The sequence below is a fragment of the Bacillus rossius genome, assembly GCF_032445375.1.
Source record: "Bacillus rossius redtenbacheri isolate Brsri chromosome 9 unlocalized genomic scaffold, Brsri_v3 Brsri_v3_scf9_2, whole genome shotgun sequence".
NCBI lineage: Eukaryota > Metazoa > Arthropoda > Insecta > Phasmatodea > Bacillidae > Bacillus > Bacillus rossius.
In genome coordinates this window covers 25,356,424-25,380,065 of record NW_026962013.1, presented here as the reverse complement: position 1 = coordinate 25,380,065, position 23,642 = coordinate 25,356,424, and the positions used below count along the sequence as shown (strand labels likewise).

Genomic DNA, 23,642 nt, shown 5'->3' with positions numbered 1-23,642 from the left:
TCACCACTGCATAATGCATTGTAATTGCCACACATTTGGTGGTTATCAATGTAAGTTATTCGATTGACCTAGTCAAATATGAAAATTTCAGTGCGATTTAGTTGCACACATAAACATAAATATACTATGTTAATTGATTTTAAATCGACGGATATTTTATGGTTCTGTGGGTAGCAGATTTCGTATTTGGTTGGAACTAAATTAAATAAATGTAACATGGTGAAAAATTAGCTTCCTATGGCATTGCCGTCAAGAGCTCAAAATCCTTGCAAAGACATAAGTCAGAGTATTTGAAAAGAAAAAAAAAACAGCCACAGTTCAAAAAATTTAAAAATATAGATATTTTTCCAGTAGATAGAGTAATCTAATGGCTGTACCCTGAAATTTTTTTAGCCTTAAAAATAACCACAGTTAAATACTATGTAATTTAAAATTATTGACGACTTTGATCAAAATATTTTAGTCCACTTAGATTTTTTGTAAGAAAAACATTGTCCTGAACAATGGCAGTTTTATCAAAGAAAAAAAAATTCGTCCACAATTAAACACAACATTATGTCATATTTTTCATTTTAAGTAAAACTGCATGATAAAAATGGGAAGTTTGAAAATGAAATGGGAACTTTTGGCCAACCTGAACATGGTGAATGAAGAGAAAAAAAAAAAAACAAATTTAATTTACATTTCTTTTGAAAGGAATTATAGTCACAAAAAAATGTTTGCAATTTCCAGAGATTACAGTTTCGTTGGACGCTAAACGCGAGACTCTAAGAGCACTTGGTAAGGTATATGGTGCTCTTCATTTATTTAATTTTTTTTGAAGGAAAGTGAAATGCTTTACATCCCACGCGCTTGAAAGAAAAAGGGAAGTTCGCCATCTCCCACTTCCCTCTGCTCGCCGAAGAACATGAATGGTCTTCTAGTTCCAGCAAAATGGAGAGTGTATGATGTTTTGTGTCGTTCTGAAACTAAACATTGTGCAGGCGAGCGGCATGCGAAGATCTCGTAGGCGTAAAGAATCTCAGGTTTGTGTCTCAGGTTAGTTATAGAGCAGCGATGCTCCCGTTTCAGCTGTGACAAGTCAACATGCCCTACCCTCTATCGCTTTTCGACAACGCCGACAGGGGTCCCATAAACATGGTCCACTCCATTACGTAAAGCTGAAAACCGTAACATAACTCAAAAACCAAACGCAGAAGAGAAAGTACAAAATCTACCGCAGTAACCCTCTCCTCAAGCAGCGGCGCGCTCAACTCAAAACAATTTACAGACTTCTAAAGGACTATTAATTTTATTGTGAAAGTTAGGTTGTTACGCTATTCAAATTGTTATGATGAAAAACAAAAAAAAGTATTTTTTTGTTATGTTGCCATTTGTAATGTAATTTTTATAACCTATAAGTTTTCTAATGTATTTTAAAGTTTGGTTTTAATTATATTTATTAAGTAATTTTTAATTATGTTAAAGGCTACATAAAAAATTAGGAAGTATTTTGTACTGTTTTTAAAATACGTTAAACTTATCAAAGCTACAATAACTTAAACGCCAGCTAAATGAACTTAGATGGACATGCTAGTTTATCTGTTTATTGTTTACGTTAGATCGAACACAGAACATAAGTAAATATTATTTATTTTATATTATTTACTTCCTATATTTAGGGTTAAGGCCACTTCTGTTTAATTTACGGGGTTCCCGACGTTCTGGTATGCCTTGCTGCAAACGTCGAGGGCGATTGACAGGCGGTTGTCAATCGGCCCTTTAAGGTGGTTCCTTCAAGGCGTGCCGAAATGTATGTCACGCCATCAATAATACTGACGTGGTGTCAACCCGAATGCCAAATGAAAGGTTGTGACTCTGACCTCAAAAGCCTACGATATAGATTTATTTCCTTTAATTACGGACGGATCACTTACAGCAGTGTGTTCCGTCGCGTTCGCAGGATGTTTGCACCCAAGAGAATAATGCTCTTCTTGCAGACGCCCTTTCGCTTCTGTTCGCCTCGGCTTTAAGCGACCCGCCTAGTCAGGGGTGTGTCTTTTTTAGTGAGGCGGGATGATTAAGTGCGACGCTCGCAGGTGCTTCTAGCGCGGTATCGCCTCTAAGCGCAAGGCTCTGAACTGGCATGTAGTCTTCTAGTCGTGCATAGAATATTTATGAGATTTGAGCGGTGACCGTAACATAATATGGCGAAGAAATTGAGATAAAGGCAAGCCCTGCTTTCAAGAAACTTTACCGGTTGTTTATGCCTAAAAATTGCTCTGAAAACACGCCTATTGGCCATTTGAACTCTTCTAAAAAGAAATTTTAAAAACTTAAACCGGAAACCAAACTAGTTATCGGCCCTCAGCGAGTTATAACAATGCTTTTCTTAAACATAATTACCCCACTCGGATATCACGAGTAGTCTTTTTGTAAATCGCGTGGGTTTTCCCTGAAGCTCTGCGCACCGTGTGTGTTCCCGGATGGGCGGGTAGAGCAAACGGAACAGCAACTAGGGCAATTTATGCTGTCTACCCGTGCAATCGCACTCTCTGGGAGCACTCCTCGGATAAGGCACCGACTGTACACCAGATCTCACACGCCGGGGTCGGTGCAAATGCGAGACCAATTACCGTGCAGGCGGGAGAGTCGGGTAGCATCGACCGGGGCTCGTTATTTATAATATAGCTGTCGGTGGCAAAACGTGTATTATTATTATTTTTCTCCCCCAGTCATTTTTCAGCAGTGGCGAAACTTGAAACTCTGCATTCAAAAATTGTCGCGTGGGGACAGGGGGGATGGAGAGAGAGAGAGAGAGAGAGAGAGAGAGAGAGAGAGAGAGAAGAAGAAGACAGAGAGAGAAAAGTTTGACTAGGTGATGTTGCTTCGTTATTTGTTTAAGCATTGGAAACCGACAGTCATAATATTAGCATTCGCCGCATCTTTACAAGGAATATAAGGTACTTGCATGGAATTAACTAGCTTATAATTTATCCGTGTGGCAGTCATCCTTTTGTTTTAGATGCAAAACATTTTATTGAACTAAAATATTATTACATCGGTTATATATAATATATATATATATAGTGTGTGTGTAGGTGCGTGAGTTTGTGTGTGCACTATTGCAATGATGCTTGTTGGTTATTAAAAAATTTGTTGATCTAAGCATGAGCTCATGCTGACCCTAAAAAAGGTCACTTGGAAATTGGTAACTCAGATTAAATATGTTTGTTTCAAACAATGTCAATATATAATATTATATACATCACAAAAGTCTCAAATACACTTATGAAACTTTACATAAACGTTACTATGTTTCATTCAGATAAACTAGCATTTCTGAAATGTATCTGAAAATATGTGTGGGGCATGGGATCTTTTAAGCAGTAATAAAATGACAAAGAAAAAACAGTCTTTAACAGTTCTATATTTTGCGGGAACAGTGTTATGATAATTCCAACCCAGCTTATTTTTGTGGTCATATTAACCAACGGCATAATATCATAGATTCAATATGGCACACAAAAAACTTGAGGCTGAATGTCCTTCCACTTTTTTAAATCGTTCTTATGCCAAAACATGTAAATTTCTGTACAGTTAAATAAGTTTATCGTCTTCCTGGTGAAGTGAGATTTTTTTTAGCAGCGACACGCAAGACCACAGTGAACCATTTTATGAAAGAGTCCCTCCAACAGCTGTTCAATGTTTACATTACTCAGCAATGTGCACATTTTTGCCAAAGATTGTTTTATCATATTCCTGCAAAACATTTTCAACCACAAGCAACATACTGTTTGATTATATTTATAAAGATCTGCTGCAATAGTTTGATAACAATATTATGTCATCAAACAACTTTCAGGTGTTAGACTTCGTTATGAAACGACAGTGTTAACGGCATAGAAAAAGCCGTGTCCATGATAGATATTTCGTTTCTAATTTTCTAGAGTATGTGCTCTTCTGAAAATAAAAACAATAAAGAAATTTCAGAAAATTATGTTTTTGAGTTCCTCATTTTATATGGAGATTGAGTTAAACAGCAAAACTGTATTAAAAACAGTTTAGCGTTCGTTCACATTTTTAAGTGTTGGTTAGGTTAAGTTTGAATAGGTTATCTGCATTTACAATACTGTAAAAATATTTGAACCGTTGGCAAGATAAAAGTACTGTAAAATATTTTGAACGGTTTGTTAAGTTAGTTTAGCTGCATTAACAATACTAAAAATTGGTGTTAACGTTTGTTTAGGCTAAATTAGCAACATAAGACATAGCAAAATGTGTTTTTCGGAACATATAGTACTTAAAAAACCCATTTTTGTGCCTAAACATTTTCAGAGGCGTTGATATTAACTATTTGAAAGGGTTGAGGGGTGTAGAATGTATTTTCCTACAGCCGTATAACGATCTTCGGTGTCCGAATATTTGAACGGCCTCCAGCAGCGAGAGTGTTCGTTCGCGGACTGCCCTCTGTTCTGTCGGCGTCCGGGCATACAGCTGCACCGCGACAAAGCAGCTGGAAACGAGCAGAGTGTTGCGTGTGTCGAGGCAACGAGTGCAGGTGTGGCGGCGCGCTTTGAACCCGGGACCACAGCTGCGCTCGCGACACCACCGGATGTCTGCGGCACTAGCTGTCTGCCGCAGCGGCTCGCCAAAGAGAAACCCACAAGTCAGCTGCAACTCACGGCTTCCCCTCTCCATCCCCCGCCGTCAAACTTTATCGCAGCACCGTGATACATACTACTGCTCGCGCGCTCCGAATAACACGTTTGAATAATCTGAATACGTGCATCTCTCTGATTTTATTTTTCCTGTTTCAAAACTAAAATTTAGGTTTGGTTAGACGTGCTACATAAAAAAAATATTATCATTGAAAAAATTCATGTTTTGATGTCTAACATCTGAGCGCTCGGTATACTACGGCTTTTGGTAGGAGTAATTTCGTGAATGGAACGGAAATGCGTGACCACGGTGCTGCCATCTGTGGTGGATGGCGCAAACCAACGTTCACAAATGCAAAGTGAATCTTTGTAGTATTTACTGTTTAATGAATTTTAACAAGATTGGCAGTATTTAAATTAAATTACTTGTAGAAAATCAGGTCCTTAGCTGGGGTTTAGGATTTTTTTATGTCTTTTCCCGTTTATTGTATATTTTAAAAATTCAGTCTTCTAATGAAACTATTTTATAATCGGTGTAGCTGCTCCGGCAGCGAAATCTAGCGGCGGATTCGGGAAATACTCGTAATACGCGTAAATAAATGTATTGGCTTATATTTATCACGCCCTCGCGTTGCGGTATGAAGATCCGGCGGTGCGGGCGCGGTATGGTAATGCCTGTCTTGGCCTCTACCCTGCCGGCTGTGAACAAGTCTCACGATAAAATAAAACTACATCACAAATAACCTAAAATACACAGGTTTTGAGATGTCGGTGATTTTTTTTTAAGTGAAACCATTATGCCACACTGTTAATTAGTTGTTTTTTTACAAATGGAACAGAAATATCCATGTAGAATTACATATATTTGTAAATTGGTTACAATTACGTGAAAACAATTGTATCACCACAAAATAGTGCTCGCAGTAATACTGGGTTTGGATTCTTACCGGAGGCATTTATGCTTTGTGTTATCCCAGTACCTCCAATATTTAAAGTAGCTAATTGTAAACAGTTTCCTGAATAGCTTTCCAGTATCAACTGAAAAAATTAATAACACCAAAAAAACATAATGGATTCCATGGTATGAAAAATAACTATGCTAGCATGAACACCAATTAAAATACCAAAAAAAAATGCACCAATGTTCGTAAGAAATACTCAGGTTTATCTCGAAAAATGTATTTCATATATGCAAAAATAACTATAGCCATGAGTTGTACAACTTAACAATATCTTTCTTGTAGTATTATACACTAGTTGTTGGAAACTGGTTTCCAAAGGAATATTTGGTAAAAGTACAGATATATATTTTTTCTGTATACTCAGTGGCGCATTTCTTGGTACGTTGCGCTGAAACTCGCTCTAAATCAAATTTGCTCTACGGATTCCACTCTCACTCGCAGCAACAAGTGCGCAGGGGTCAAAGGCTGTGTTATTATCTCTATGCTTGCCCGTGTCTAGATAGGAATTGGGAAATGTGTGGGGGGGGGGGGGGGGGTTAGAAGAGGGAGAAGTTTCACGCCAGACGCGAACGCGCTTTAACACAGAGCGCCAGGCACGATGGAATTAAATTAACAGCCGTCCCACCTATTCCAAAGTTGATTACAAACCATTTCGTTATTCACAAAATTGCGTTCTTTTGCAGCCCGAACAGGAAGCTGACGTATGATACCAAACACGAATTGCGAGTATTGCAGGGAAAAAAATTAAAAAGAAAACTGTAGAACAATTATTACATCCCAATTTTAAAACAAATTATGTTTAAATTTTTTTCGCGTGATGTAATCTTCTTGCAAAAAAAACAACTTTTAAAAATAAAGACAGGTTCTGTTCAAATAAAAATTGCGTTAAGTTACTGAAACGTAAAAACATGTAGTACCTATCTATAAATTTTGTATTTTTTTTTAACATAGAAAAATAATATTTAGGACTAACAAAAATAGCACCCATATATCCACCAAAAACGTTACAATGCCAGGCCAATAAAACTATTCATGTGTATATTTCAATACGCGTTCCCCGATTAGGCATTAAATGGTTGTTTGATTCCTTATTACGTACTGAACATATGTAGCCTGTGATAAATGTAACATGAAATTCTTCACTGGAAAATTTCGTCACTAAGTAGTAACTAAAATGTTGTTTCCATCTTGGTGTTTTTTTTTCTCCTTGACTAAATATGTATCAGTAAATAACTACAGTTCATGCCATGACCTTAAACCCGTCGTTACGTCAGAGTCAGAGAGGCCTTTGTAGAGTGGTACGAAGGCCTTTTCTCTTGTGGGTTCCATTCGAGGGCGAGTCCAGTTCAAACTGAATAGGAAGGAGGAGAATTTTTTGGAACCAGGCAGAAGGAGAAGCATTTCCCGGAACTAAAACTTTTTCATGGAGGAGGAGGGTTCAATTGGTCACAGCCAATGGGCGCATATCAGTCGGATTCGCAAGCGGGGCCCGCGGAAATTTCCAGGGGGGTCTCGCGTGGCCCGAGAGTTTTGCATGTTGGGTTCTAACCGACACTCATTTTTGGATACAGTGCTCGTATGTTGTGTACTGCCCATATTTTGGCCTACATGCTTGCAATAAGCAGAAAAAATTTCAAATATATACAGAAAGTTTTCCATCAGACATAGTTTTGACGTCAAATACGATCTCCACAGTCACGCTTTTGCAAATGCAAGCATGCCCCCCCCCCCCCCTAGTGAGGGACTTCCAAAGGGACATGCGCCCTGGTCCCCCCCCTCCCCGGGATCTACACCCATGGGCCACACAATAGTCATTTAAAAAAGGAAAAGAACATTATTTAACTAAAAAATTACAAAATTTGTTAAGATAAGTTAAAACAAATGTTCGTATTACAGTGCTTTGGGCCTTGTTTTATTTATTTATTTTTTCAATTCGAAAGGGGGAAGGCATCTTATCCGCGGGATATGGCCATGATCCTATTTCCATAAAACTCTGAGCACACTGCATAGCCGGTTTTTGGGCAGACATATCCTAACCTTGTTTCTAACATAGTTGAAAATAAAATAAAAAAGTTTGGTAGTTAAAAATTCGTACAAGTTTAAAGATATCAACATGAATTTTTTTTCACTTGTTTACCATAAAATCTATGATTTTAGTAGATTGAATTTCAATAAAAATTTTGAGGGAGCCAAAGCATCAGTTTTGTTTTAAGGTACAGGAGTGATGAACCCCCTTAATAATCGTCTCCTACTGAACTTACCTCCATCACATTCTCTCTGGTCATGGCGTGGGAATATCTCCCATGATGCTCCACAAGCGCGCGGATGCAACCTGAAAAAAAAAACACGAGAGTGGCGTACAAGCGTTCCCTTAGCTAGCGAATCTTTTGGTGCAAAGAAATAAAAACTTCATTTTTCAAACGAAAGAACAATGATTCAAGTAGTTTTAGGTTACATAAAAATCCAGGCCGTAAGACCATTTTTATCCTGAATATCACATCTATTAACAAGTTGAACAGAGCAAAAAAAATAACTGTGTACACCTATTCAATTATAGCTAAGTTAGTAACTTTTTGCAAAAAAATATAAGACTTTAATACAATGTTTAAATTTTCAACTTCAATTTGCCAAGAATGCTCGTAACAAATTATCAAAGTATCTTCGGAAATTTATGGATACTGAGTTCTCTTACTTTGACCATTAATCCAAAAGAATATTATTGTTTTTTTTTACAAAACAGTCAAATACTACAGCAATAACGCGCTTCTTTTGCCCAATTGGGTCCAGTTGTGGTGAATACAAACAATACAAGGTGAGCTAGGTATTATTTACTAAGTAAAATAGCAATTACATTGGGCAAGTGTTACCAGCTAGCCGTCGCCGTCGGTGAAAATGTCATGTGGGAAAAAACTCGCTTACTCGCTCACAAAACGTTTCATGCGAGGTTCTGTTTTTACTCTTGATTCACGTGTCTCCTCACCCTTTCCAAAGATTGTTCTTAAATTTAGTAACAATACATTTCAAGTGAAGCGAAAAACAGCAGTACTGTTATTCTTCTTTATTCCATTGATTTTGAAAACTTTAAAGTTCAATTAATTCAGAAGACTAGACAAGTCATCAACTACATTCGCTGATACAAAATAAGTGACAAGTTAAATAGCCAAAGTAATTACATTTAGCAGACACAACAATGTTTGGCTTTTGAAACTTTTTCCTAAAATCTTAAATTGATTAATGTGTAGTTTTTTATGGCATAGAATATATTTGGTTTAACGCCATTATATAGTGTGTGTGTTCAATTATTTTCCTACACTACCGGAACTCTGTATCCCCAGCTCAATGTCATGACTGGCAAACGAAATGATGAAAACTCTTTCTTTTTTGTATATGAATCAGAAATATAAATATAAAATTACAGATATTTGTAAATTTTTGAATTAACATGAAAACAATTGTATCACTACGAAAAAGTCTTCGCTGTAATACTGGATTCAGATTCTTACATGGGCATTTATGCTTGGTGATGTCCCATTACATCTAATAAGTAATTAAAGTTAGTTGCAAACCGTTCCCTGAATAGTTTTCTAGAATTAACTACGCACATTAATAACCACAATAAAATAATTAATTCCAATTATTTAATATTACATTATCTTTCCATGGTCATAAAATAATAGTTCTTCAATCAGACTTCAATTAAGTATAAAATTATGCCCCAATTTCTGTAAAAAATATTCAGTATTATCTCGAAAAACGTATTTCATATATGCAAAAATAACAATAGCCATGTGTTTTACAGAGTTACAATATATTTATTGTAGTATTACAATTTATTTATTGGCAACTGGTTTCCAAAGGAATCTTTTGTAAAAGTACAGAAAATTTTAGTTCTGTGCAAACTTGACTCGATAGGTGCGGTGGTGAGTCTGGAGGAGTTGAGGGACCGCGAGATACCAAAAGGTACCACGAGGGATAACAAGAGTTCACGCGGGACCACGAGAGGCCACTAGAGACCACGAGGGACCACAAACGAGGGACCACGAAGAATACGAGAGACCACGAGAGCCAATGAGATACCATGAGGGACCACGAGGGGCCACGAGAGACAAGAGACCACGAGGAACTATGAGAGACCACAAATGACCACGCGAGACCACTAGCGACTACGAGATACCACGACGGACTACGAGAGACTAAGCTAGACCACGAGAGGCGACGAGGGACCACAAGAGATGACAACAGACCACGCTAGACCACGAGAGACCACGAGGGACTACGAGAGACCATGCTAGACCACGAGAGGCGACAAGAGACCACGAGAGATGACAACAGACCACGCTAGACCACGAGAGACCACGAGGGACTACGAGAGACCATGCTAGACCACGAGAGGCGACAAGAGACCACGAGAGATGACAACAGACCACGCTAGACCACGAGAGACCACGAGGGACTACGAGAGACCATGCTAGACCACGAGAGGCGACAAGAGACCACGAGAGATGACAACAGACCACGCTAGACCACGAGAGACCACGAGGGACTACGAGAGACCATGCTAGACCACGAGAGGCGACAAGAGACCACGAGAGATGACAACAGACCACGCTAGACCACGAGAGACCACGAGGGACTACGAGAGACCATGCTAGACCACGAGAGGCGACAAGAGACCACGAGAGATGACAACAGACCACGCTAGACCACGAGAGACCACGAGGGACCATGAGAGACCACGAGGGACAACGTGTTTGTGCGAGGACCAGTTCGTACCTCTGACCAGCTTCATATTTGCTCCTCCGCTCAGCCGCCGCCGGAAGTTGCGGACCGTCGCGCAAATTTACGATCGTACACATGTACCGTTACAGAGTCGCGAACTCTAATCTGCGGAATGCAAGATGAAGTTTGGAGCCAAAGACAGGAGATACTGTGGGACCGCATACTTCATGTCACGTGAATTTATTACAAACGGTAATCATAAAACATCGTGTATGATAAATCAGAGCTCAGTCCTTGACATGTATATTATGCTTAGTATACCCAAGGGCCTATTTCTCGTACAAAGATTCACACAATTTCTCGTACGTTAAGAGACGAAAGAAAGTAAGGAGGAGAGATGAAACAAATAAAAGGAAACTTCAGACATCGTTAAAAGTTGTTCGAAATGACAGTCTGAAGATTCGCCCGTTCACAACCGAGGAAGTTAAGGCGACGATAGAAGATTTCGAAACATAAGACTATACAGCTTGCGCCAATCGCCACTCAAACTTGCACCCTTACACAGATGACTCGAATGTCGTATTGTTTCTAAATCGATAAAGTTTGTCATTTATAAGTTTTTACAGCTATGAAAATGGTTTTCCTAAATTTCCAGAATATGTCATGTAGGAAAAAAGTGAGCTACTCCTGTGACCGAATATTGTAAACAAATACGTCACATGCAGCCAATAAGATGACCCGGAACATTCAACCCGTCCGTTAAAACCTTGCCAAGATTTAATTTTCGACGGGCAGACAAATGAAACGTCAGCCACGGAAATGTCTTTGCTTTTATTTTGAAAGTTTGAAAGTTTGTTTAGCTGCTTCCATATTATGTTTTTCAACTCACGTTTAAACAGGTTTTTTAAGTTTTATATTTGAAACCAAAATTGTCAGCGTTCCGGTTTACAAAACGCAGCATTTGGAAATACACTCCATCGCAAATTAAAAAAAAAATCTAGAACCTATGTATAATTTGAAGCGTCGTTTGAGCAAACGCGAATGAGAACACGTAAACAAAATGGTTCTTAGACTGCAGCACTTATGCGTTGTCTGGCGCCCTGACGGAGAAAACACTGGAAGCTTCCACGTAAAATAGGGGTTCATTTGTTGGGGCTCGGCTGTTCGGAGCGCCGTTAACAAGGGCGCGCCCGACGCACGGTGAAATGCCCATTGATTGAGGCCGAGGGCTGAAAACGGAACGGGGGCCACCACGCCTCTCCTCTTAAACCCCCTTCCCCTCAACCAACAACCGAAACTTCGCTTGGAAACAAAATGCCGGAACAAACCCCAGCGGGATTACGACCATGCCGTGCCCGACACTTGTAAACAATAGCCCGGACAGCGTAATCCCGCCGCTTATGCGCCCGGGCGGTTGAACATGGGCCGTGTCCGAGCGCCGAATTGAACGGTTCATCAACCGCGGCGATGGGGAACTCTTTAACTCTACGCCACACTTTTTGAAACGTCTCGTGAATTCCTACCCTCGCTGTTTTGCGGCTGCACAAATGCCGATTTATGGTGGGACCACAGCAACGCGACGGAAGCGACGCGAATAAGATTATTTAATGGCAAAAAAAAAACAGGACGCCCATTAGACTGCAATATGGTATGATCGTGCCAGCGTTTTCTACCTTGTAATTGGCTACCGTCTACAATAGAAGCAAGTGCCTTATTTGGACCGGGCCATTCGGGACGCATTTGCTCCTGCGCTGAATTATTGTGATTGGTGCGCTGACAGCAGACATGTACCGGAAAGAAACCCGGCCAACCACGATGCACAGACGATGCTACAGTGTTTCAACTCTCAGATCAGATGGTCTCAAAAGGCCCTATCAATCACGTTGGACACATCTGTGACGTCAGTGCGACAAAATTTTGCGGGCGCGACAGACTTTTCAATTAGAAAGATTATCGACTTCCAGTGTGTCGCGGACACAACGTTCCTGAACTGTGTAAGGATTTAGTTTTTGAGTGATGCTCAGAATGGTTCATTGCAAATGCTGTCACTTTTCACGCTTTTTAAAAAAATAATCTGTGAAATTAAAAAAATTACACGCGCAGTGATTTTTCCGTATGAATGTTAAAATTAAACTAAAATAATTTTCTCTAACATTAAAAATTCATGTAAATATTCAAGGCTGCCGTATGATTGGTGCATGTGCAATTTACAGTAACAAATTTTGTATATACTAAATGCATAATAATTTATTTTTGTTCCTCCACGCGTAAAAAAACCTCAATAATTTGATGACGAATGTTCTGCACAAACTAATTTTGCGACATTTAATAAATTACGTTCGCACAAAAGTAAGTGAGGCTTCGGCCACAACCTCCTGAGAATCGATTGAAGAATGGCATAGCTAGTTGAGGAGTCTGTTAATCAGGCTTACGCCTTGTTAATCAATGGCTCATGTGATATTTTATTCGTCGCTTCAATGGAATCGGTGTCTTCTTCAATTAAACTTAGTGTATAATTATAAGTATCAGGGCTCAAAGAAGACCTTTGTAATCAGATAATCCCTTCCTTCGCCCCCAGTCCTGTGAGTATGAGCACAAAATCCCGCCTTTGAATTAATCAGACCTTGTAATTATTCCAACAGGCAATTAGCTTTATACGAGCCCTAATTCCGGAAGGATGGGAAAGAGGGCGGGGGAGGGAGGAGGAATGTGTGTCGAACGTCACTTAAGGCACCATGTTTGATTTTTTTTTTTTCGTTTTTTGTCACTAATTTTATTTAAGGTCTATATAAAATGTTTAACTCGATACTTTCCTTGCATTTGTTGTTCTTCCACACATACGTTTAACAGACGTTCACTTTATGTAATATCATGGGCTTGGGCGTATATTCTGGGGGGGGGGGGGCAGAAGCCCGGCCCCCCTGGAATTAAGAAGCCCCTCATTGAAGGGGCCCTCTTGCACTTTAAAATTGTGCGTGGTTGGTAAATGTAAACATCAAAACTATATTTCATGGAAGAAAAAAATTCGTGTGTATTTTAAAGTTTTCTGCTTATTGTATGCCTATATACCAAAATATGGGCAGTATACAACATACAAGCACTGTATCAAGAGACGACTTGTGTTGGTTAAAACCAGCTCCCGAAACTCTCGCCCCCCCCCCCCCTTTTGAGAATTTCCGTAGGCTTCCCTTGCGGATACTACAGAGTTGCGCCCCTGATCTAGCGTGTTACAAAGCACGCAAGTAATGATAAAAAAAATGTTGTTTTTGAGCACGATCTTTCATGTGTCCTAGGTGTTCAAACCCTTCAAATTCACTCAAACTCTTCTACGTACCTCTGTACAAAGTGTTTACGTTAATTTACATTACGGAATTAACTATAAGAGGATTTTCAGTCGTAAAGAAAATATTGAGATAATAAGCTAGACTACGATTGAGTATACATAGAGATTAATGCCTAATTATTAATATTAATTATGTAGTACTCAATAGTAAATGAGCTTTAAGAGTTCACGCAGATTAAGTTTTAACTAATCTGTGGGCTTAACGTTCAGCGGCTGGTTTGCCAGTAGAACGGTTTTAACCGTTAACTGTGCGTATGATGGGCGCAGCTGAAGAACTGTGGTTATAACATCTCATAAGACTGTATTTTCGAGTTTCAGTGTAGAAAATGCTTCGAAGATCATTTGTATTTTAAAAAATATATATACTGTTTAATCGTTACTTAATGTTCAATTATTTTAATAAAGTATACACACATGTGGTTGTGTAGTTACATCAGCTGATTATGTAAGTGATATAGAGCTATGCGCAGAAAAGAACATTAGTTAACGTCTGCGGCATCACCTTTCTATGGTTTCAGCATTTCAGGCCGTCTCAAAAAGACCCAGGTTAAGGAAAATCCAAGCAAATACCTTTCCAGGTCAGTCATATGAAGTATTGCTTTCCTTTGTATCAAGACAGATAGAAATGACATGTGACGCCTCACGTTGTCATGGTGATGGATTTGCTTATTTGCAAATACCAGAACCATCTACTAATGAATGATTATATTTATATCGATTCTTGCCTTCTGCGCATGTCTTTAACAAAGACTAAGGATTTGTGAATAGAATTGTAAAAAAAAAGCTAATCCAAGCAATGAAACCGGTGTTTGTTTACAAATGGTAGGTACTCCAACATACACCATTATTTTATTCAAATTATCAAATTCACAGTTTTACTTCTACATAATGAGAACTGCGTCTGGCATGACACATGATTGTTTTTACCGATTTATTACCCAATAAACAGTTCAACATTGGAGGGCTCTTTTAATTTTGTTTTAAAGTTTGCGTGTGTGGTGCATAATAATATTAGTGTACGGGTTTTTTTAACACTATATTAGCTACAGCTCCTTAACAACAGGTTTAAATTTTGCTGCATGAAGAGCTACACCAGATTGAAAGAAATGATATTCTTGACAGAAAACGTAATCGGTTTGTTTGATAGATTAGTTTTTGTAGTTAAGGCTTGCATGACCAAAAAAACACGTTAGTAATAACACTTGGAATTGAAATCACATTAACATTTTTTTTGTAATACTTATTTAATTTTTTTCTTTACACTACAAATGCAGAAAAACAATGAACCAACTGTCTTTACCAGTGAATTTTTTTTTCACATGTTTGTAAAGTTTGTATCAATGAAAATTTATTTTCTTTAAACACACTATACCTACCAATTTCTTTTTATATTTTGCCTTATACTACAAGTATTAATGGGCGGAAATTGGATAGGTATGTTCTATAAAGAAATATTTACAGGTTGATCGCCGAATCCACTTATAGTGAAAAAAAGAAAGAAAAGAAACAGCATGAATTAAGTACATAAAGAGTTTCGAAAGTCCATTTTTTCTTCGTTTATCGAAATTTGACCGCTCAGGTATTGAAAAAGGGGTAAGTTGTGTCTAATGATAAAATTTAATATATCTTAAGTTCATTCAATGTTAAATAAGATAGCAAATGAAATTAAATAACTCACACATTTCTATAATGCAAATGTTTGGATATTTGGAGTTGTATATCGTGGATACAAAAATAAACATACCAAAACGGCTAATTCCTTTACCAAATTTTTTAAAGTTTTCTATTCAAAGGTGTAAAGAAAATAATTAGCATTATAGAGTAAAATTCATATGTTTCAATTATTGAAGTGAGAAGTAAGAAACTCAACTTTAGTAAAATAGATAAAAAGTCACGTAGTTTGCCTTCCAAATTATTTAAGATTCGACCGATTTGCTGGTAAAAAAAAAAAGGTAGTATGGTTTAAAAATTAAAAACAATCATATCTTTAAATCAACTTTAACAAAAGAAAATAAAATTGCCATGGAAACCATACGAACATACAGCTTTTGTATCACTATCCATTTATTTGGTTATTAATCTTAATAAGGCAAAAAATGTTTTTATTATAAAAAATAAATTTAAAATAAAGAAACTGAAAGTTTCACCCATGCGGTTGTAAAAACAGGGATGATTTTGGTCATTTTAAATGCAGCGGATATCACTCCATAGTCACACACCAAAGCGGTAGGTGTGTCTTTTCCCGTTCATATTTTACACAGAAAATAAAATTATCAATTTTTTTATTCTACTCCAGGGAGTGAAATAATTGAGAATTTTGTGTAGCATGTAACTGTATCCACATACAGAGAAAATAAAACATTTGTTACTGTTGTCTACACAAAAAAAAAAAAACAAAGAAGCCAGTGTTTCAAAAAGTTGCAAAATTTTATCCATTTTCAATATGAAAATTCAAATTACTTTATTTTCTTAATTATTTCCATATAGTCAAATCAGACGAACCAGCTAATGTAAATAGTAGTTGGAAATAGGGGGTTCAAGAACAGGCGGAGGATCGAGGATCCGGCGGCCATCTTGGATGACGTCATCTAATCCGTGTGCTAATCTATGCTAATCCGTATGCTAATCTATGCTAATCTATGCTAATCCATGCCAATCTATGCTAATCCATGCCAATCTATGCCAATCAGTATGCCAATCTATGCCAATTCGTATGCCAATCTATGCCAATTCGTATGCCAATCTATGCCAATTCGTATGCCAATCTATGCTAATCCATATGTTAATCCATGCTAATCCATATGCTAATCCATGCTAATCCATCCGCCATTTTATATTTCTAGAAATTTCCACCAACTTAGAATCGTGACGTCACCGTTGTACTTTTCGTCATGGCCGCCATCTTGGATTAGAATTTTTTTTTTTCGAACTTTTGAAATTCGATGTAATCATCAGCCGCCATCTTGTTTCGTCTGCTGGTGGCCGCCATCTTGTTTTCGTCTGCTGGTGGCCGCCATCTTGTTTTCGTCTGCTGGAGGCAGCCATCTTGTGACGTCATATAGTTCTGTTGGTCGCCACCAGATAGCAGCAGGGATTATTTTATTTTAACTAAAATATTTTCAGTGCCGAGGCTGGGATTCGATCCATGGGACGTGAAAACGTCCAGGATGTCGTGGTTACGAGGCGGACACCTTGACCACTAGACCACGAGACCAATTGGGATATGGTGGAATAAATAATCTATATATGCTACGTACTGACGGCAAGTTTATGATAAATGGGGGAGGAGGGTGTTTTTGCCTTCCTTAATGCATACCTAAGGCCCCACATTTTAAATTAAAATTATTATACAGCCGCCATCTTTAATTCCAGCACAGACTACCAGATGGCGCTAAATTCAAATATTAGTTAGGGAGTCGGCAGGCAGGTGTCGCATGCCGCCATCTTGGTTCTCAAGTTGGCTGGTAGATGTCGCTAGTATCGCGCGCCAAATTCAAAAATTAGTTGCCAGAGACGCCGCCATCTTGGTTCTCAAGTTGGCTGGTAGATGTCGCTAGTATCGCGCGCCAAATTCAAAAATTAGTTGCCAGAGGCGCCGCCATCTTGGTTCTCAAGTTGGCTGGTAGATGGCGCCACCGTCGCCATATTTTAGTTCATACAATCGATACCAGATGACGCCACCATCGCCATCTTTAGTTCCTAGTGTTGCTACCAGAGTGTGCCACCGTCGCCATCTTTAATTCTTAAAGTTACCGCCGGAGCGCGCCACCATCGCCATCTTTAATTCATAAAGTCGCTACCGGATGGCACCACTGTCGGCCATCTTTAATTCAAGGTATTGTCGCCGGATGGTGCCAAGTTTGAATTTAAAAACCTACAAGTGTTATGCAATGTGTAACCAGTCGAGATAAGTTTGGAACCTGTAGCCATATTATTATTATTATTTATTAATGTATGTTTATTAAATATGATAGAGTATTTATAAAATATTGGTGTTGTGTAGAGTCTCTCTCTCTTCTCGTAGTGGCGGAAGACATCTCGAAGGTAGTGTTAGAATTTATGTATTAAAGCAATCACTCTAGCTGAGGAGACTAATAACTTATAGTTACAATTCAATAATAGCGGCAATTAAATGTTTTGAAAGTAAAGCAAACAACGTAAATGTTAAACACATATTTATTTAAATCTTATTACAAACAGCAAGGGGTAAGAACAATCGATGATTTAAAAGAAGTAAATAACGAGTAATAAAATCACATAATATTCACACACTACACATCATAGTGACAAAGGCAACATTAACTCGAGACCCAATACCTAAATATTAAGCATAACTACAAGTTACATAGAGTATAATAAACTCTGAAATACATATTAAAGAGAAAATTGATATAAATAACATTATACTTTGCTCAATAGTTCCAGAAGTAATGAACGTACAGCTACACGGGCAATCTCAACAGTTCTTTCATCACTAGTGTTTTCTGTGGAACATACTTGAGTGGTGTCTTCACTGATCGGACCTAGATGACTGAGATCTCGGGTTCGACTCTTGCGAGATGTAGGAAGGCGAAGCTGACGCCGGCGTTTAGGCTGGACTGCTACTGATGTAGTAGGTGCTGGCGATGTAGCACCCATCTGGGTACAGGCAGTTGATGTCTGTACTGGCGAAGTCTGGCCACATGCAGATGCTGGTGGTGACCGAATAGCTGGTAGGTTGAATGCATGTGCGAAAACCTCTTCAGGTGTTGCAGGGAGAACTGTATCGTCTCTCATCATATTCACACTACAATGTCCATAGCCCAGACAGTTGATAACTTCTAGAGGTGTATCTTGAGGTCCTGGGTTTAAAACCTGTTTCACGTGAAACACAGCGTCACATCTCTCCGAAAAATGTTTTAAAACCCCGTCGATAGACTCACTGTAATCAACAGTACCTAGACCGGGCGTTACACTGGAGTATATCATGTTCGGTTGAAAGTTAGACATCTTGGTTAACTACTTCTGCTGTAGGTCCTTACACCACCACAGTTTCAGCTCGACTGCCATCGCACGAGGCGAGGGTCGTATTTAAAAATATATGTATCACTTGGATAAATATGTCTGTTATGCAATTCCATAGAGTAGAGCATTTATTAGAACAGTCCATTGTTAAAATTGTTTTCAGTTGTATACTATACTCTATGAGATGTTAATTGCTGATTCACTTACGTTTATAAAGTTAGACGTTAGATTTGCTCCTAGCATGAGATGCGATGTCCGTGCTGGTCTCCCCACAATTGATGGAGGTGACGGTCTCTCTTTGATTGATGTAGGAGGTGATTGACGAGATGCAATTGGCAGTGGTTCGACAGCGATGATTGGTGGTAACATTGGTTCACGAGCAGGTTGAATTGTAGGTACATCTCTAAAAACTTGATGTGCGGACTCTATTGGCGAACGATCACGCTCAGGGGATCGTCCCCACGGCTCTTCACGTGACCAGCGTCGCCCATGTTGTCTGCAGTACTCGATTTCAAACCAATTGTGTAGAAATGTTTCCTCATCCTCTGCTTCACTTGGTATGTCCTCTAAGGGTATGGTCCTAATACATTCACACGTATTCCGCCACAAGCTGTTGAAATCATTGTCATAGCGTGAAGACATAATAACAACCGCACGAACCTTCAAAATGCTTCTTAGCTTACAAATTTAACTGAAGGGTGTGAAGCGGTAGAGTCTACACAGTAGAAAGCTGCAGGATGTGTACCAATGATGGTTAACGTAGGTGGTGTTGTGAATAAACCCGTCACACTGTTCCTTCCAACTAATAACTGCCTCCGGATCGGTGTTGCGCCGCAACTCGCACCTTACTGAGGAATAGTCTGGTTCCGAGCTTATAGTTTCAGTCGCTGATGCAGCCTTAAGCGCTTCTAATGTTGTAGGGAATGTACTGTCAGGTCTTAGATAATGGACGACACAATCTACCTTGTTGCAGGATGTCTCGATGATGTCCGGAGCCTCCTCGTCACAATCACTGGTCCAGTGATGACCGAAGTTGCAGACCTCTAGTTGAAAGTATCCATCCTCGGTGATGTAGTTCACACGGCGAAATCCCGGCGTTACTTCCGCATACTTTGCAGACGGATCGAACGGCATTTGCTTGAATTTGTAGCAGCAGCACTATACCCACTCGACTATGAGTTGACTGCTGTGTCTAGGGTGTTGATGTCAATTTATACCGTTAGGACCCCCCTCCAGTCCAGTCACATGTACCGTTGCTTCCGTTGTTGTCCCCACCGCCTTGCTGACGCCCTCCAACATTCCAACGCGGTGATCAACCATCCAAGCCCTAAGCATGCTTGCATTGTGTCTTGAGATCGGACCTGGACATGTATTATTGCACGTGTACAATTTATTTAATTCTTTCAATGATGGACAGTCATATTCTGCTTGTACATCTAATATAAGCACATGATGCTTACAAAAGCTAGCCAGCCACCGTTTCTGCTCTATTCCTACAACCAATACAGGTCCGGTCAGATGACTTGTCAATATGTTGGGTATTGAAGCATAAGGAAAGAGTCCGTGTTCCCAATGTAAACCATGAAAATTTCTAGTGAGCCAAGCATTTGTTTTTTGATGCTTCCTGGTGAGATATCGCCATTCAAATGGAGGTTGAAAGTTACGTGTTATTACATTTCCTTCTTCATCTGCAATGCTAAGTTCCTTGATAATAAACCCATACTGACTTGAGAAGCCTTGGAGGTTTACACATTTCGTCATGGCGGTCGAGACGAGACTAAGCCAATATCCTTTCTAGGTCAGTATTTTAACAGTTTTGTCTCTTGGGTTATACGATACAAGTCTATCATGTAGTATAATCGCAAAGGCTTGAGTTAAAGCAGGGATGTTCCTTGAAGTTGTAACTTCAATTTTGCAATCTATTACATTTGAAGCAATCCTTTCATCCTGGCGAGATACATCAAACATAAACAGAGTTGCTCTGTCTTTGAAACTTTGAGGAGTCAAAAGCGGTGCACATTGCCGTCCATAGAAACTCGACTGGAAGTTTGCATACATGTTATATGCAAGTAAGTAATATCCATTAGTGAAATTGTTTTCTAAATCAATGTAGGGGTAGCTTTCTGAGTTGAGGTATACTTTGATATTCTTTACGTCGCAGTGATCAAATCTCGATTTATCAGCATTAATGGTGTTATGTCTAGCAGTTTGAAATGCTACGATTATATACCGTGGCTTCTCTGTGGAAAAACTCGATTTCACATTCCAAGAAATTGTTTGAGCATGTGGTAAACTAGGATATGATTCTATGCTCCACGATCTAAAAGCTAGGTCGATATTTTTTCCCTTCTCCACCAGTCGAAGAAGCCGTGTTCTTTGGGATGGTGAAACAGTGATCTGTGGAACAAGCCATTCGAAGCTATTTAGAGTTAATGACACTTGTTGTGGTTGGACACTTACATCTACAATGGCATTAGTAAATGTATTTGCCAATACTATCACTAGCTCTTGCTTTGCATTTATGATAATATGCTTATAGTCTTCTGCGAATCCGAGCAGATGGTTTAGTGGCACACAAATCTCAAACTGTCCAGCTGCAGTAACAGGAAGGCTGTAGTTCTCTTCGAGACTCCACCCTGACATTTCACTAAGTCCATTTTCATCACTTGTGCGTGACAAGTGGTTTTTCACGGTAGATACAGTCCCCACATCTCGACACTCATCAATCTGAACACCATTCAGCTCATATGCTATCCGACTCATCATATGCATTATTCCATTGTTTATAATTTTTGCATTATCCGGTGCTGTACCATCTGCCTTGGTGAAAGTGCCACGTATGCGTAGAATGCTCTTGGAGATTAGAGTGTAGATATCAGCATTTTGTATTGAAATTCTTACCTCAGAGCTTGCTTCATAGGGACCATGTAGGAATGGCCTATAAGAATGGTATTCACTTTTGGTAATGTCATCATCGTATTGTATCGGCTGTTCAATTTCTAAAATACTATCGGCCATTTTGATTAACTTTATACCCCAAATTCTTAAGTAAGCGTACGTTTACACGTGTTAGTCGCTTGAGGTCTCGTGATCCACTGACTCTAGGTTTCGTCACTCCCCTACCTTTATACAGATTAAAGTATTTCACGCCCATATTTCCTCAGATGTAGACGTAAAGTGATTTGTTCGTTTCGAAAGTTAATTAGGTAACCGTCCTGGTCAACAACCCGCACAATCAGTTCCTGTATTCTCTTGACGGTGACTGGAGTATAAATGAGACTTTTTGGTAGTTCCGTTATTTTATATCCGGGTGGTACAAGTGGAGCAAACTCATGTAGCGTGCTGTTTACCTTTCCGTTGAGAAAACTGTTGCCGACGATATTGGTTGTAATACGTATGACGTTCACTGGAAGGATATTCACAGCCAGTGTTGATTCATGTACTATTCCTTCCTTGTAGATTCCAGCTTCAAAGCCAAGCATGCTTCGTAGAGTATCATTTGCACGAAAATCTATTGCTGCATCACTATACATTGCACACTGTAGTGTGTTGGGGTTGCCTCTTAGTGTGAAGATGATGTTAGCTGGTAGCTTTTGTTTCACATACATCTCAATGTCCGCAATTTCATAACTGCCTGTTGGTAGAATCAGCTCGTGGGACTGCTCTTCACCCTTTAAGATATAACGAAAATAATGGTTTGTTTCATGTACATTAGGAATGCTATTAAAGCTGTGAAAGTCGACAAGAGCCATTTCCCACTCTCCACCACTAAGTTCCAATGGAGGAAAGTGTGTGGAACATAGTTCCGAACTGTTTCCCGTTAGTATTAACGTAATCGACATTTCAGGTTATACGATTACGTCTCTCTATGTGGTGCCACTTTCCCTCGTTTTTGAACTGTGAGCCTAAACTCTCACTTGTGTTTCTTATATACAGAGAGCAGAAACTGTATGCATAAATGACCACAGTTCCATGAGTTCATTCTCTGCTGCCTAGTATAGTTGTAGGTTATATTTGATGGATTCAAATATTGTCTTAGTTCCAGGGGTGGAGGTAAATCTCCAAAACTATCGTAATATGTAACATTCAGACCCTTCTTGCTAAAGGAAACCCAATGACTTCCAGGGCCTTCAGAGGAATCTAAATTAATAATAGCACATTCGTTATGCCATGGTTTTCTTGGTAGGTTGTTCCTCATAAACACATCTCTAAAGTAGGGAATTTTTAATTTTTTTATTGCTATCTTTAAGTCTACATTGGTAAGAGGTCGTTTCGGTAAGTTATTTATTATTGTTTCTTGTTTCCCTTCTTCTTGCTTCTTGGTTTCTGCCTTCCTCCTCCTCCCATCACTGGGTAAGGTTGCAAGAAGAGGCCGGACCCGTTTTTTGAAATGTGTGCTAGTGCCTGCATTTTAGCATTATGCTGAGCATTTTGACTTAGCAATTTCACCTGGTTCTTAGCAGTGTTAACAGATTTGGCTATGCCTGCAGCTCCACCAATCAAACTACCTAGCGCAGCCAATGCTGGGAAAATAAAGGGCAACAGTCCACCCTTCTTTATGGGTGCTTTCCTATTCTGTTTTTTCTTCATAGGTTTGTGTCTTATGCCCGATCCAAGTTTACGTTTAACACGCATGATTTTATTTACACCCCAAGCCGCAACTTTCTCCCCGAATTTCGTCCCTGAATTCTTTGCAATTTGCGCAGCTGTGTCTGCTAATATACCATCTGCTATGTGTCTGTCACTTAGATTATTGCTTTGCGAATAGCTAATATCATGCTGCTTGCATGCTTTGTCTAGAGAATTTATGCCTGAGTCACCACGTGCTAGTCGTTTCGATAATTTCGTCCCTGGACCACAGTATTGATATCCTGGCAGGTGTAGTTCAATTGGTAGCTTGTTAATAACAGAATTTATTAACCCTCCACCTTTCTGTACCTTCCTTCTTGCTCGAGTCATAACAACGAACTGATA

At 39.2% G+C, this 23,642-nt stretch overlaps 1 protein-coding gene across 1 annotated transcript in view; it reads right to left on the bottom strand.

The window, feature by feature from the left end:
- Positions 1–23,642, bottom strand: part of LOC134542858 (suppressor of lurcher protein 1-like) — a 443,271-nt gene that overhangs the window by 366,348 nt on the left and 53,281 nt on the right. Inside the window, exon 2 of the mRNA XM_063387427.1 lies at positions 7,864–7,934. Coding sequence (XP_063243497.1) covers positions 7,864–7,887 — 24 coding nt within the window. The 5' untranslated portion in view covers positions 7,888–7,934. The remainder of the gene's footprint in view (positions 1–7,863; positions 7,935–23,642) is intronic.